The sequence below is a fragment of the Vigna unguiculata genome, chromosome 8 (genome assembly GCF_004118075.2).
Source record: "Vigna unguiculata cultivar IT97K-499-35 chromosome 8, ASM411807v1, whole genome shotgun sequence".
NCBI classification, from domain to species: Eukaryota; Viridiplantae; Streptophyta; class Magnoliopsida; order Fabales; family Fabaceae; genus Vigna; species Vigna unguiculata.
In genome coordinates, this window is record NC_040286.1 from 37,831,999 (window position 1) to 37,845,853 (window position 13,855).

The 13,855-nt window shown below is 30.2% G+C and overlaps 3 protein-coding genes across 3 annotated transcripts; 1 reads left to right on the forward strand and 2 right to left on the reverse strand.

Moving 5' to 3' along the window:
- Positions 1-1,687: 1,687 nt before the first annotated feature.
- Positions 1,688-3,708, reverse strand: LOC114193812. Its single transcript, XM_028083754.1, has 4 exons — positions 3,431-3,708; positions 3,179-3,260; positions 2,335-2,493; positions 1,688-2,039 (listed from the first exon to the last, which is right to left on the reverse strand). Exons 1-4 carry the CDS (start codon positions 3,611-3,613, stop codon positions 1,975-1,977), a joined length of 489 nt encoding a protein of 162 aa, XP_027939555.1. The 5' UTR covers positions 3,614-3,708; the 3' UTR covers positions 1,688-1,974.
- An 870-nt stretch (positions 3,709-4,578) lies between these two features.
- Positions 4,579-5,706, reverse strand: LOC114193189 (fruit protein pKIWI501-like). The gene is made up of 2 exons (XM_028082907.1): positions 5,520-5,706; positions 4,579-5,255 (listed from the first exon to the last, which is right to left on the reverse strand). Exons 1-2 carry the CDS (start codon positions 5,625-5,627, stop codon positions 4,755-4,757), a joined length of 609 nt encoding a protein of 202 aa, XP_027938708.1. The 5' UTR covers positions 5,628-5,706; the 3' UTR covers positions 4,579-4,754.
- A 3,480-nt stretch (positions 5,707-9,186) lies between these two features.
- Positions 9,187-11,087, forward strand: LOC114195559 (rho GDP-dissociation inhibitor 1). Its single transcript, XM_028086067.1, has 5 exons — positions 9,187-9,594; positions 9,709-9,775; positions 10,003-10,221; positions 10,302-10,426; positions 10,810-11,087. The coding sequence occupies exons 1-5, from the start codon at positions 9,391-9,393 to the stop codon at positions 10,879-10,881; spliced, it is 687 nt and encodes a 228-aa protein (XP_027941868.1). The 5' UTR covers positions 9,187-9,390; the 3' UTR covers positions 10,882-11,087.
- The last annotated feature ends 2,768 nt before the right edge of the window (positions 11,088-13,855 follow it).

The following is a 13,855-nucleotide window of genomic DNA, read 5'->3' on the forward strand; positions in this document are numbered from 1 at the left end:
AGAATAAACTATATTCTTATTTTTTAAATGACTATTAATTTCATTTTTAAATTTCTCTATATAAGAGTTTGTTGGGTTATATTCGGCTCTGATACCACCGTTGGATTATATATTTTATAATCATATTCGGCTCTGATACCACCGTTGGATTATATATTTTATAATCGTTTTATATTAGTTTCATATGATTATATATATATAAGGCATTTAATACCACTTTAACCCCAGAATCTTAAGACAATAGTGTTATGGATCTTTATTTTTATATAGTGTTTAACTTTGTCTATTTTATTCAATGTGAGACTTTGACTCACACTTGGACTATTCCCAACAAAATTTTACTTAGTTGTTAGATTAATTAAAACTAAAATCGATCTAAATCGAAACAAATTAGACTAACTCATTTTACCATCTTCTCCATTTGTGCTCACCATAAAATTAAAGTAAAAGAAAAATGATGTCATTTAAAAGACTGAAAGTGACAACAAGAAAATGATGCAAGTTTGGCAAACTTGAATTCAAATTTCATTTTTCATTTCATAGTTTTGATTTTCTTTACAAGTTGTGAATGGTTTTTTATTCCATCTGGAGATTAATTGTTTTAAATGGAATTTGAATATTATAAAGTACATGTTAAAATATAAAACCACTTTATCGATCCTGAATATTTTTCTGTAATTAATACAAACATTATTAAAGTTATAAGAAGTTAATCACACATAAGAATCTGTAACAAATACAATTGTGCTTGATTAAGATATTGAAGTAAAAGAAGGATCCGTTGACTTAATAATATAGTATCGGCGGCTTCTAACTATTAAACTGAGTTGGGGCTTTCTTATTGCACCTCCAAGTTTCTTTCGGCACCCCCAAAATTTTTTTAAGGGTTAAATATGTTTTTACTTCTTCAAGTTTTAGTAAAATTTAGAATTAGTCTCTCTTTAAAATTTTTGACCAATTTAGTTATTCATCTTAAAAAATGTGTGAATTTAGTCTTTTTAACCAAATTTTATTAAGTTTATCTAATGTTTCAAACATATTTCATGATAGTATTTGAATTATTTACATTGTTTGACACATTTTTGTTTCAATGTTAACTCAAATATTATCATAAAATGTGTTTTAAATGTCAAATAAACTTAACAAAATTTGGTAAGAAAAAACTAAATCCACGTATTTCTAAAGATGAAGGACTAAATTGGTATAAAGTTTCGAAGAAGGACTAATTCCAAAATTCACTAAAACTTGAGAGATCATAACATATTTAATCTTTTTTTAAATACCTAATGAACCTGGATTCAACTATTTCAAGTATAAAGTAGTATGTGTAAATAATTATTTTCAATTTCAATAAATATATTTTTTTAATTTCAAACAATTTATATTTATAAAATCCACATTAAAATAATGTTATGTGGACAATTCCTATTAGAAATTATCTAAAAAGATATTTATTCTTCACTTATACAGTATATCTTCATCACAGCTTTAGATAATACGAGATTTTTAATACATCCCAAATGTGTAAGATTGAACATACCAAACATAAAGTAGAAAAGATGTTTACAGATAATTTGATTGCAACTTGATTACGATGTTCGACTAAGTATAATAATAATAATAATCGTTTGTATAAGCTCTAACATTATTTTAAAATTCAAGTGTAGATTTAGTTCATTCTACAAAATGAAGTTTAAGATAAATATTGGCATTCACTGGTATAGTATATTGAAGTATACAACAACCACAACGTGATAGTTTTGATAATCTATCACCACTGTTAGGTTTATTTAGCAGAGACCTCTATTTATCTACAGAAGAATATATAACCAATTAGAGGTTTCGTTTCTTCAGAAACCCTTGAAGGCAATGATGTTTAGCCAGTTCTCATGAGAGTGAAGCGATGAAAGTGATAAAAGAAGTTGAAAGCATGATCCTGTGATGGCAGATAAAGAATTCAACAGTGAATTCCCTCTAACCACCAATTTTTCTCAGACGTTCCAGCACATCTTTTTCGCCAGTGAGTTCCTTAACCAAACCTTTGAATTCACCACAAAGATTCAATACCTCATAACCAATAATATAGTAAAGAAGAGTGAAATCAAATACTGCATGATAGGATTTCTAAATCGATCATCTAAGTTTAACACAATTTCAAAGCGCAATGGAAAATTAGAGCAGATTGAATTGTGATGCTAGATATCAATAATTAATGATTTCCAAGATAGATAAAATGAAGTAGTAAATATATAAGCATGCAGGAAAGGGGACCTAAAAGTTCTTTCCACAAAAGGGCACATACAACATAAGCATCATCACTGAATAAATTCTTACTGTTGGTATAATTGCGACAATCGTGTAGGCCAATTCTCAAATTTGTTTCCCATTTTTTGTTGAATTCTCCTGCTATTTCCACTGCATCCTCACTTGAATATCCAACAAGCCAGCATTTGTTTCTTGGTAACTTCTGTAACTTCCTCACAAGAACAGTTCCTAGGAATATGAAAAAAGTTCATGATTCTAAGGAAAAATAACTAACATTTTATGGAGATAAAGTCCAATCAGAAAGTTCAAATAGCTGTCACAAATAAATCAGCCCAAAATGGTCAAGTTTTCTGTGACAAAAGGTTGACATCATAATGTCATCTTAGAAGAACTAAATGGATCAGGAATCAGATTTTTGATGCTGAAGCTCGTGCACCAAGAATCAAATTCTTGATGCTGAAGCACCCACAATAACAACAGCACAAGGAAAATTTTCCTCTGGCATGCTATGGGAGAAGATTTCATCATATGCTTTCACTAATGGTAACAGAGGCTCTGCTACAAGGAAACTATATAAATAACATAAAAGTTCATATGCTGAAGCAAAGCATTTGCAACATCCACAGACAACAACGTCTTTCATCGTTTTAAGATATTCAGATTGTGATTTTCTTTTATATGATTGACCAACTGCAATCACAATCTAGTACAACAGCAAAAACACAAAAAGGGCACAATTGAAAGTTCCATATAAACTTTTAAATCCAATATGTTGTGTTAACACTTAGCATAAAAATAGAAGACTCTGCATAAACTAAAATCAGTGTAAGCAGAAATTAAAAATAAGCTTCTGTATAAACTAATACAAGATAATTTCTGCCAATTAGTTTATATACTCATCTTCTTCTCTTACCTGGCACTGCTCTACCATACAAAGCCGCTATTGCCACATATATATCTTCAGGATCTTTGGGCTGAAAATCAAAAACCAGAACCTGAAAAAGCATTATCATTATGATCAGATTAGAACTCAAGCATGATGAATAAAGAAGAAAAAAACGAAATTGCTGAAACAAAAAATAAGGCAACATTTCTATTCCCAATAAGCAGTAAATTAAATTACACAAAGGAAATTGAAGGGTTATGCGAAAGAAAGGAAATTGACCTGAGAAGGTGAATAGGGTTTGATGATGACCATGAAATGCTGGAAATCCCAGAAATTGAGGGAGTAAGCAGCAGACATAAGCAACTGGGGTGGTCCCTTTGTAGCCCTCAGAGGCATTGCAGCTACATACACTTCATCTCTGCTTCTTACTACCATTGGTGAGTTCGAAAACAACGATGCCATTTTTCTCGAACAATAACAACCAAAGCCAAAATCTACATGGATTATAGACACAAGTGCTCAATTCAATTCTATCCGCTCTGCCTCAAATTGCATGTCCAAATATCACTGTAATTTATTCTTTTTCTAAAAATAAATAACTTCAATTATACTTTTATTTATTTAAATTAACTATATAAAATTATTTATAATTTTAGTTTTACACTTTTGCCTTTTTACTTAAAAAATACTTCAGTGGTAAGAATATTTGTCACTTTATTTTTTTTAACGCTAAAATTCGTATAAAGGTATATTAATTTTATTATTAAGCACCTTTATATTTTGAATAGAGAAATATATCGCAAGAAATTAAGACTTTGAAAGATAACGAAAACTTGGTTTTTAATCTTTCTAGCAAAAGGTGAACACTGCATAGATGATTTTTTATATTGAAATACCATGTTGATGGCACAGCTGATTAATACACAGCTTAGTTGGTAGCCTATGACAACCCACCATAGAGTGAAGAAATTGATTTTACATACACTTTCTTATTTTAGGTTTAATTAGTCAGATAACTAAGATGATATTTATATTTATTTTTATTCAGATGTCTTAGTTTAGTATAATATTTTTAAAAAGTATTAATCGAGTCTCAAACTTTACGTAATTAATTTTATTTATGATTTTTATCACTAAATTTTAATATAAATACCAATACCTAATTTTGTAAGTCATTTTAAATATTAATATCATTAACGATATTAATAAATTTTTTTTAAAATGGACCCAATGAAAACATATTTTAAAAAAATTAAGACTTAATTCACATTCTTTTTTAAAAACGAATACCAAATCCACATATCCAAATAAAACCGGATGTAATCCCACTGATTAATCCTTAAATTTCCTCGTGCAAGATCTTATTTGTGACAAATCTTTCATCAATCAAATTTTTACTACGCGAAACACTCGATTGCCAAAACATATAATATAAGATAGCAATAATCTAAGTATTTATTTGATGAAACAAAGTTATCCTGCATGCAGAGTGACAGAAAGAACATAACAGACTTCATGATCCTATGTAGCTACACCTTTTATTAGACCACTAAGCAAACAAAACAGAACACATGCAACAACAACAACACATGACACATTTTCATTACTCAGTCTTCTCTGTCGGAGCCTCTGTCACTGCCACCTCCTCACTCTTCTCACCTTCTGCGATCGCTTCCTCCTCTTTCTTTTCATCCGACCCTTCTGTCTCAACCCTCTCCTCCTCACTTTTCTCTTCTTCCTTCGCCACACCATCATCTTCTTCCTTGCTCTCTGTCGCTTCTGCTGTTTTCACCTCATCAGGGTCAGCATTTTCTTTTGCTTCTTCTGTCTCAGCTTCTTCCTTTGGAGTTTCCTCCTCCGTCTTCTCAACTCTTGGCTCTTCTGTCACCGTCTCCGACACAACCTCTTCTTCTGCCACTTCTTTTGTCTCAACTTCAACCGAGGGCTTTTCTTCTGGGACTTCGGTAGTTTCCTCGTTGGTTTCCTCGGTGACAGGCTCTGGTGCTTGTGTTGGTGTTGCAACTATTTCTTCTTTCTTTACCTCGTCACCCTTCAATGGTGCCTCTATCTTGTCCTCTGGGAGGGCAACGTTAGCTGATACAACCTAAAAATTCCAATTCCATTCAGATGAAAATTCATAGTTTGCTTACCAAAATCCTAACTTTAATAAGGTCATGGAAGTGCAGTTTCAACACTTCTTGCTCTTATTTACTTCGTAACAATTGGTTAATGTATTTACAAAGCTGCTAGAATAATATAGATTAATAAAGTAATGCCAAAACAACATGATCTAGTTAAAAAAAATTCAGGTTCTGAAGTGACGAACGAAGTGAATTAGAGTAGAATAGAGAGGATTGAATGGAGTTACCTCAACAGTGGCCATTGGAATAGCAAAGAATATGCAAGTGAATGAAGAGGAGCAAAGTTGAGAGTGATGTAGAAGGCTACTAAGGTTTTGATGAAAAGAAATGAGCATTGAGAGTGGATTAAATAGAGTTAAAAGGGTGTTGTTAATGAAAGAAAAAGAGAGGTGGGGACGGTTGAAGAATCTTGGGATTTGACCCCTCCATCACTGAATGTTCATAAGCATGTTTGGCAATAATGGTGACAAAGGCTTAGAGATGAGGTTATATTATTATTTTATAATGCTTGTTTCGGATCTCTCTACTACCAGTCTGAATAATGGAGCACCATTTTCATTGAGATCATCATTCTTTTGCTTCTAAGTTTCTGTGCTTTGTGCAGTCGGAACTATCAAACTCACACAATTTTGTGGTAAAATGATCATAACTTAACAAATGCTTCTGCTAACTGGTTTAGCAGTAAGCTAAATCTGTCATTCTTATGCATAGTTTCGTCGCGGAAAACACACCGATGAGTCCTGTAATTATATCAGAAATTAACATCATTATCAATCAAAAATCTTAAAATAATAATGGGTTACTCCATGTGAGATGAGATTTAGTCTCACACTTAAATTTCTAATAAATTCATTACTCATAATTTTCATGACAGGATATATGAGTACTCTAATGTGTAAGATTGATTCTTATAATTAATTAAGAAAAAAAAATGCATTATTGAATGAAAAAGATAGATAACAGAAAAGAATTGTTAGAAATTTGTGAGTATACTAGAAATAATTTTGGAAGCAGTGAAATGAAATGTTCCGCGGTGATGGATCCCAAACAAACAAATAAAATAAATAAATGGAGGATGGTTCCAGATCAGACCCTGACGTAGGTAAAGCAACAAACCGTCGTTCACCTAAACAATGTGGGCCTTGGTCGGCTGGTGGGCCATCGGGTCCATCTTAGTGGGCCCATCTCTGTAGGCCCTGCCAGGAGATTCACATCTGGTACCGTATTTTCCACCAATCGCTTCGTGACACGTGGAAATCACACACCGACCACTCTCCTCCTTTTGATTTTGATGTGATGAGATGAGACTACATTTGTAAAATCAAAGTTTATGAATGATGCCACCATTGACATGTTCTGTTGTGTTTCGTATTGCCCTATTGAGCTATTATGTATGGGTAAAAAAATGTGTCCGTTAATTTTGTATAAACTCCTCAAATGGTGTATAAATTTTTTTTAGGGATTTTTCTCTTTGTTTCTGTTCCTTTCAAACAAAATTTAGAAATTGTGGGAAAAACTGGTCATAAAGAGTTATAAAAATTGTGGTTGGTAGTGGCTCCAAAATAGAATGATTAGGCCTAGGAATTAAAATTTGTGCATCACATCATCTTTGAGATTGGAATTATTTACCTAACAACCACACACATAACAGTAAATCTTATAGCTGTAAATCTGGAAACAGACACATGAAAAAAGTTATTGCCAAATGTGTTTGTCCAAGGCATGAATAGCTGTAACAATGCCCTATTCAAACATTACGAATAAATCCGTGACTCCGTCAAAGAAGAAATTAATTTTTGGATTAAATATGTTTTTGATTCTTAACTTTCAGTTAATTTTGGAATTAGTTTATTTTAAAATTTTAGACCAATTTAGTCTTTTGTCTTTCGAAATGCGTGTATTGAGTCCTTTTAATCAAATTTTGTTAAATTTATTTGACATTTCAAGCGCGTTTCATAATAGTATTTGATTTAATATTAAAACAAAAATATATCAAACAATATAAACAACTCAACTACAATCTTGAAATGCGTACGAAACATCAAATAAATCTAGTAAAATTTGATTAAAAGGACTAAATCCACGTATCTCGAAAGATGAATTACTAAATTGGTCTAAAATTTCAAAATGAAATAATTCCAAAATTCTCTGAAAGTTAAAGGATAAAAAAATATTTAACCTTTAATTTTTAGTTGTCATTTCATATTTTACCCTCAGAAAAAAAAAATATAACTTTTACTTCTGTTAATATAGTTTAAGAGTTTAATAAAATACACTCCTTCAAAGGTGTGCTAGATGAGTTGCTATGGCGATGGTTGATTCCAAACTTCCAAACTAAAGTTGAAAAGGATGTGTATAAGTAAAATGGGTAGGTATTTCTATTAATACCAGTTAATTTCTCTACAACATTTGAGTCTTTTTCGTAACTGATTCCACTTTAATTTGGTGTTCATAATTTCTAATTGCACCCCCGTTATTTATAAGTTTGTTTCCCTCCAGCAATATATATATATATATAAGATTCACTAGTTTTTTTCTTCTTATTCTTGAAAACTTAATGCAAAGAGTTACATTGTTTTAAATTTTATAATGAACTAACAAATCATAAAGAAAAAAAAAAATTCTTTTTCTTATTTAAGACCCAATAAATTGATGACGTACTGTCAAATTTTTGGAACAAAATTTCTTTATCGAGATTTTCAAAATATACAAGATGCTTTTTTTTAAGAAACTTTTTGAGCTAAACTTTTCAAAACAACCTTTCTAAAGTATAAGAAATATCTTTTTAAGAAAGTTTTTCACAAAATTCAATGATTTATTCTTTTCATCTCTTTCCTCCCTCTCAAATATTAAATAGAAATCCAAGATAAAATAAGGAAGAAGACACTGTAACAACAATAGTTGTAGTGGAAATGGAACATGGTGCAATATGGTGTAATAAGAAAGTACATTTTAGTGTTTTTGATAATAATTGTTGGAGATTTCGAATTGATTACAAATTTAAAATGAGCATATGAAAATCCCATTTTACAAGTTAGATTTTTGGAATCAAGTTAAATTTAAGGAGATCCGTGATTTGTTAAATCTATTATTTTGTCGGTTATAAAATTGTTATTAGATCATTCATTAATGTTTAATTTCATCGTTATCTTTTACTTTTTGCAAATTTAGTGGAAACTGAATTTGCAGTGCAGAAGCAATTTTTTGAAACGTAATCATCTTTACACTCCAATTTTATTCTGCAAACTCCTCATTATGAATTTTTTTATAACTTCCTACTTTTGCATAAGTTTTACAGATACTAGATGTAGTTTTATTCTAATATATTATTAAAACTAGTTATGTAAGGTATCTCTACACTCCATTTTTTCCACGGTAAAGAGAATCGCATTATAAAGAATTGTTTATAATGTATCAGAACATTATATGACAGAACACATTTTCATGAAGGATATTTTCGTATACAAAAATGGGGCAGTGTAAAAACAGGGGTGTGGATAGAAGAAAAAATCTTAATTTTTGGATAAGCCCAGTATCCCTCAATCAATATCCATAATATAAAATCACCATACAAAGAATAGCAATGCAAATTATTCAGAAGAAAACATTTTTAAAGTGATGTTTGTTTATCAAAAAATAGTAAGATAATTTTCTTAATCCAAAAAACAAAATACAAAATTGAAATTAATTTTGAAGAAAACATTTTGTGCCCCCTCATCAAAAAGTCAATATCTAAATATTACCGTTAACAAAGATTTCGGATCACCACGCGACCATTTCCTAAAATTACCCATAAAATTCTCTTTCATCCTCAAATATTGACCATCTGACCACAAAAAAACACGCTACCAGACAAATATGTCATTTTTCCTTTGTCGTCTCTTTCCTTTTTTGCTTATAGTTAATGATCATTTTTGGGTTTTGGGAGACACAAGCTATAATTGTTTTTTCCAGCTCCACTAATCCCTTCAAAACACTTTCGCATCGTTGAATTGCATCATAGTCTTCATTTTGTTTATCCCATTACTATTCTTGTTCTTTGTGACGGTTGATGAGTTAACCACCTTCCCTGTTGGAGCTGTATCAAGTTCCAAGAACATGGGGTTCGATGAAAACAAAGAAACTGGCGAGCACAGCGAGGCAAAAGATCATGAAAACGAAACTCATAAAAATGAAGGTGAGCCCGTTAGCAGGCAAGTGAGTGAGGCTTCGATCTATGGAACCGAAGAAGAGGAAGAGGAAGGATCCAAGATTCAATTGGGTCCTCAGTGCACTCTTAAAGAACACCTCGAGAAAGATAAGGTTTCTATCTTTCAACTCAAATTCAACATTCCAAAATAACATCGTATGTTTCCTGTGTTTTCTTTATCAGTTAATTCTCTTTCTTTGGTTGGTTTCTGGGGTTGACGTACATAGGATGATGAAAGTTTAAGGAGATGGAAGGAACAACTCCTCGGAAGTGTAGATGTGAACAATGTTGCAGGTTTCTTTATCTCTTAATTATAGCTTGTGTTTAAGAATCAGCATTTCGCATTGTTAATAGACAGTTTTCACGATGTAAATACATTATAATCAACATTTTAGATACTAGACTTGTTCTGATGCCTGTATCCGTATCCATATTCGAAATAACTGTGATAAAAGTCTGGAACATGGTATATAAGTTTTTTGAGGTGTTTAAATCGATTATAACTTTGTATTTGTTTCCAGAAATTTTGGACCCTGAAGTGAAAATTTCTAGCTTGTCTATTGTCTCTCCTGATAGAGATGACATTGTTCTTCCCATTCCTGAAGATGGGAATCCAAAGGGTTTATGGTTCACTCTAAAGGAAGGTAGTCAATATCGATTGAAATTCACCTTTCAGGTGAACAATAATATCGTGTCTGGCTTAAAATACACCAACACTGTTTGGAAGACTGGTGTGAAGGGTAATGATTATTTTTTTGTCTGATTCATTGTTCTTGTTGAAACTTGTGGCATGAAAAGCTCAGAATGATTCTGGTTTCAGTGGATAGCACAAAGGAGATGCTTGGAACTTTCAGCCCTCAACAAGAGCCTTACACACATGAGATGCCTGAAGAAACCACACCCTCTGGACTATTTGCAAGAGGATCATATTCTGCAAAATCAAAGGTAATATTTAATCCTGGATAATGATATTTTGACAATTTTTTCTTACAATCTGACGTGGCATCTTCTAAGTGATTTTCCTCCTGTACTATAGAAAATGAGAACATGGAAAAATGAAAAGTCACTTAAAATATGCCACCTCAAGTTGTAAGAAAAAGTTGTCAAAATTTAAGATATGTTCAGCATCGGAGAATTGAAGAATTAGTTGTTTCTCATTCAATGTAACTTTTTTGTCTTTTAATTGATTTTGACACCAAAAGCGTATTGATTATGCGTTAAAAAATCAATTCTACATCAATTTGACACGCAGAACCAAACACACACTTCATATGTTTCGCTGCAAGTTTCTTGATACAATATTATGTTATGATATTTTCCTTTTGCAGTTTCTTGATGATGACAACAAATGCTACTTGGAGATCAACTATACTTTTGATATTAGGAAGGAATGGGCTTGAACATGATGCCAATCTGCCCAGGTTGCTTCTGCAATAGTGACTCTTCTGCATTTAGTCAAATATATTCTTATTTTTATCCTATTGACTTAAGAAATTCATATATATGTTGTAGTTGCTGAATTCTTGTTTGTACTAAAATATTCTTTTGTATTGACTTAAAGAGACAAAGACAAAGAGCATTCTTTTTTGTAACTTTCCCAATAAACATGCCCTAATTTTATTTATTTTATCAGTTGTGTTAGTCTTTTATCCCAAATGTACTACTCAAGATGGTACAACAATTATAGATAATTGGGTGGCAAAGAAATTCTTATTTATGAGAAATGCATTTAATAATGGTTTGCTAAATATGTTAGTATATTGAAAAACTAAAACATAGTCATGTCCCTCTATAATTACGTAACCCTAATCAATCAGTTCAATAAACTCTGAGCGTTAAGCACGTTACATATCCTAAATCGCCTCAGTTTCTTTAACCTTAATGATGCGTATTCTGCAACTACACAGCCTACAGTGTATTGTCCAAATTGGGCTAAGAAAATCTGCATCCTAAAAAAAGGCCTAAAATTGAAAGTCCATACTCCTGTGGGCCGATCTTTCTGTACACAGTTCATAAATTTAAACCCAAATATTCTTCTCCAATTACTACGGTCTTAAGATTAAATATGTTTTTAGTCTTTCAATTTTTATTGAAAATTAGAATTAGTCATTCTTTAAAATCTTATAGCAATTTAGTCTTTTATTTTTAAAAATATATGGATTTAGTCCTTTAAACTATTTCTTTTTAAGTTTATTTGATGTTTCAAACGCGTTTATTGGCTAACATTGAAGTAAACATGTCCCAAACGGTGTAAACCATATGAAATACTATAATGAAATATATTTGAAACGTCAAATAAATGTAATAAAATTTGGTTAAAAGGACTAAATTCATTCATTTACAGAGTTGAGGGACTATATTGGTCTAAGATTTTCAATAGAAACTAATTTCAATTTTTACTAAAATCGTATGACCAAAAACATATTTAACCTTAATGTTAACCTTAATGTTAAATGATTATTAACTATAGCTTTTTTTACATGATAATAAATACTCTATCCAACAAAGTTGCACATCACATTGATATCTTAATTTTATTTGCGTTAAAAAAACGTAAGAAATAATTTGTATGATGACTTTTCCCAATATCCACAATTTCAATTGTTATATAAAGATAGTGAACTACAGTTTGAGTAATAATAAATCTAAAGTGTAAGTAGAATTTTCAATGAAAAAATTTATTTACTTTAACTTATGATAAAAAAATATATATATATGCACTTTATAGCCACAAAATGGAAACCAGTTATATTTTAGAGGATAAGGTATAATAGATTTGAAGGTCACTAGAAACAAAAGAGTTTGGGGAGTTAATTAGTTGAAAGAATAATGAAAGGAAAGTATTTTTAAAAAAATAAAATAAAAAATCAAACTCGCCTTCATATTTCGAAAGATAAACTATAAAATTCTATGAAAGTCTTGTGTACTAAAGAAATCCTATAATTGGTAACGTATTTACTAAGATAAACTTATACGAGGTAGTTTTTTTGGAAGTTGCAATCAAAATATAAGATAACATAGTTTATTAATACTAGTTCGTACACATTGGTGGTATATTTTAAATCATAAGGTTGTTCCATTCATGATTTTTTATTTTTTATTTTACATTGTAAAAGCCTCAGTAGAAACAAATTGTTTTTGTAACAACAAACTTAAAAAATCAAGATAAAATACTAAAATAGATGGCCTCCTACATCAACTTAATTAACAGTGATATTTCATGAAATATAACTTGCTTAATTTGTTGTATTTGACATTATTTTATTTTAAAATTATGGTGGAGTCCCTTAAAAGCAATATTACTCATTCAATCTCTATGTAATCATTTTTGTTTTAACAAAATGATGTGTAACAAATTATGAGATCCCCTTAGTTCAACAAATAACAAAATTCTTGTAAATTCTAGGATTACTCATATATAAATTACAAAATAAGAACAATGGTGTTAATATTGCTAAATTTGGTAAATAAAATCTCATTTAAAAAATTAATTAAGAAAACAAAATTAACATGTAACAAACAAAAAAAATTCATTACAAATCAAGGCAATATACAATGAGTATAATTTTTTCTCACTTAACAACACAATTTCACGCATTCGGTTACCAAACAATTTATACAACTCAACTATTATAAATCTTCATTTAATTTAATTCTAAATATATTAAACAATTTTGTTGTTTGTATTGTTTACATATCCATATTTTGTGGCAATCTTACGTAGTTTAATCTAAGCAATCGGTAATTGTATCAATAAAAGGGGTGAAGAATAAGAGACAAATTTTGATTTCCTATGCAAAAAATTCAAACTTTTTTGCTTGACTCAATGTGTCTCTTGAACTACAGTTATCCATTAATGAAGCATATGAATAACATATTTTCACACATACAAAATATGTATATTTTTTACATCACACCATGAAAGTTTTGATATTAGATTTTGTAGAAAAAAGGATATTGATAGGGTTACAACATCTAACCATATTGCTTCATGTATAGGATGTAGTCTTGTAGGCTACTAGAAAATGTGTTCGAGTACTTAAGAATTGTCGTTTGTAGTCCCATAATCTATCATATACATAGATTGTCATAAAAAAACTAATTTTTTTAGTTTGTCAAACTATTAGACATTGCCTTATAACTTTTAAAATTAAGAAATGTAAACTAAAATTATTGTCATTCTAAAATACAATAATTAAGAATTAAATTTGAAATCTAATTCAACTCGTTTGTAAGATAATATTTGTATTCATATGTGTAGTGTAGATTAATTTTACTTCTACTTATTAATATGAGATATTTAACATACTTTTTGAAGAACAATTATTTAAGAATTTTTGATAGATTACTAGAAATAAGATCAATTCATAATAT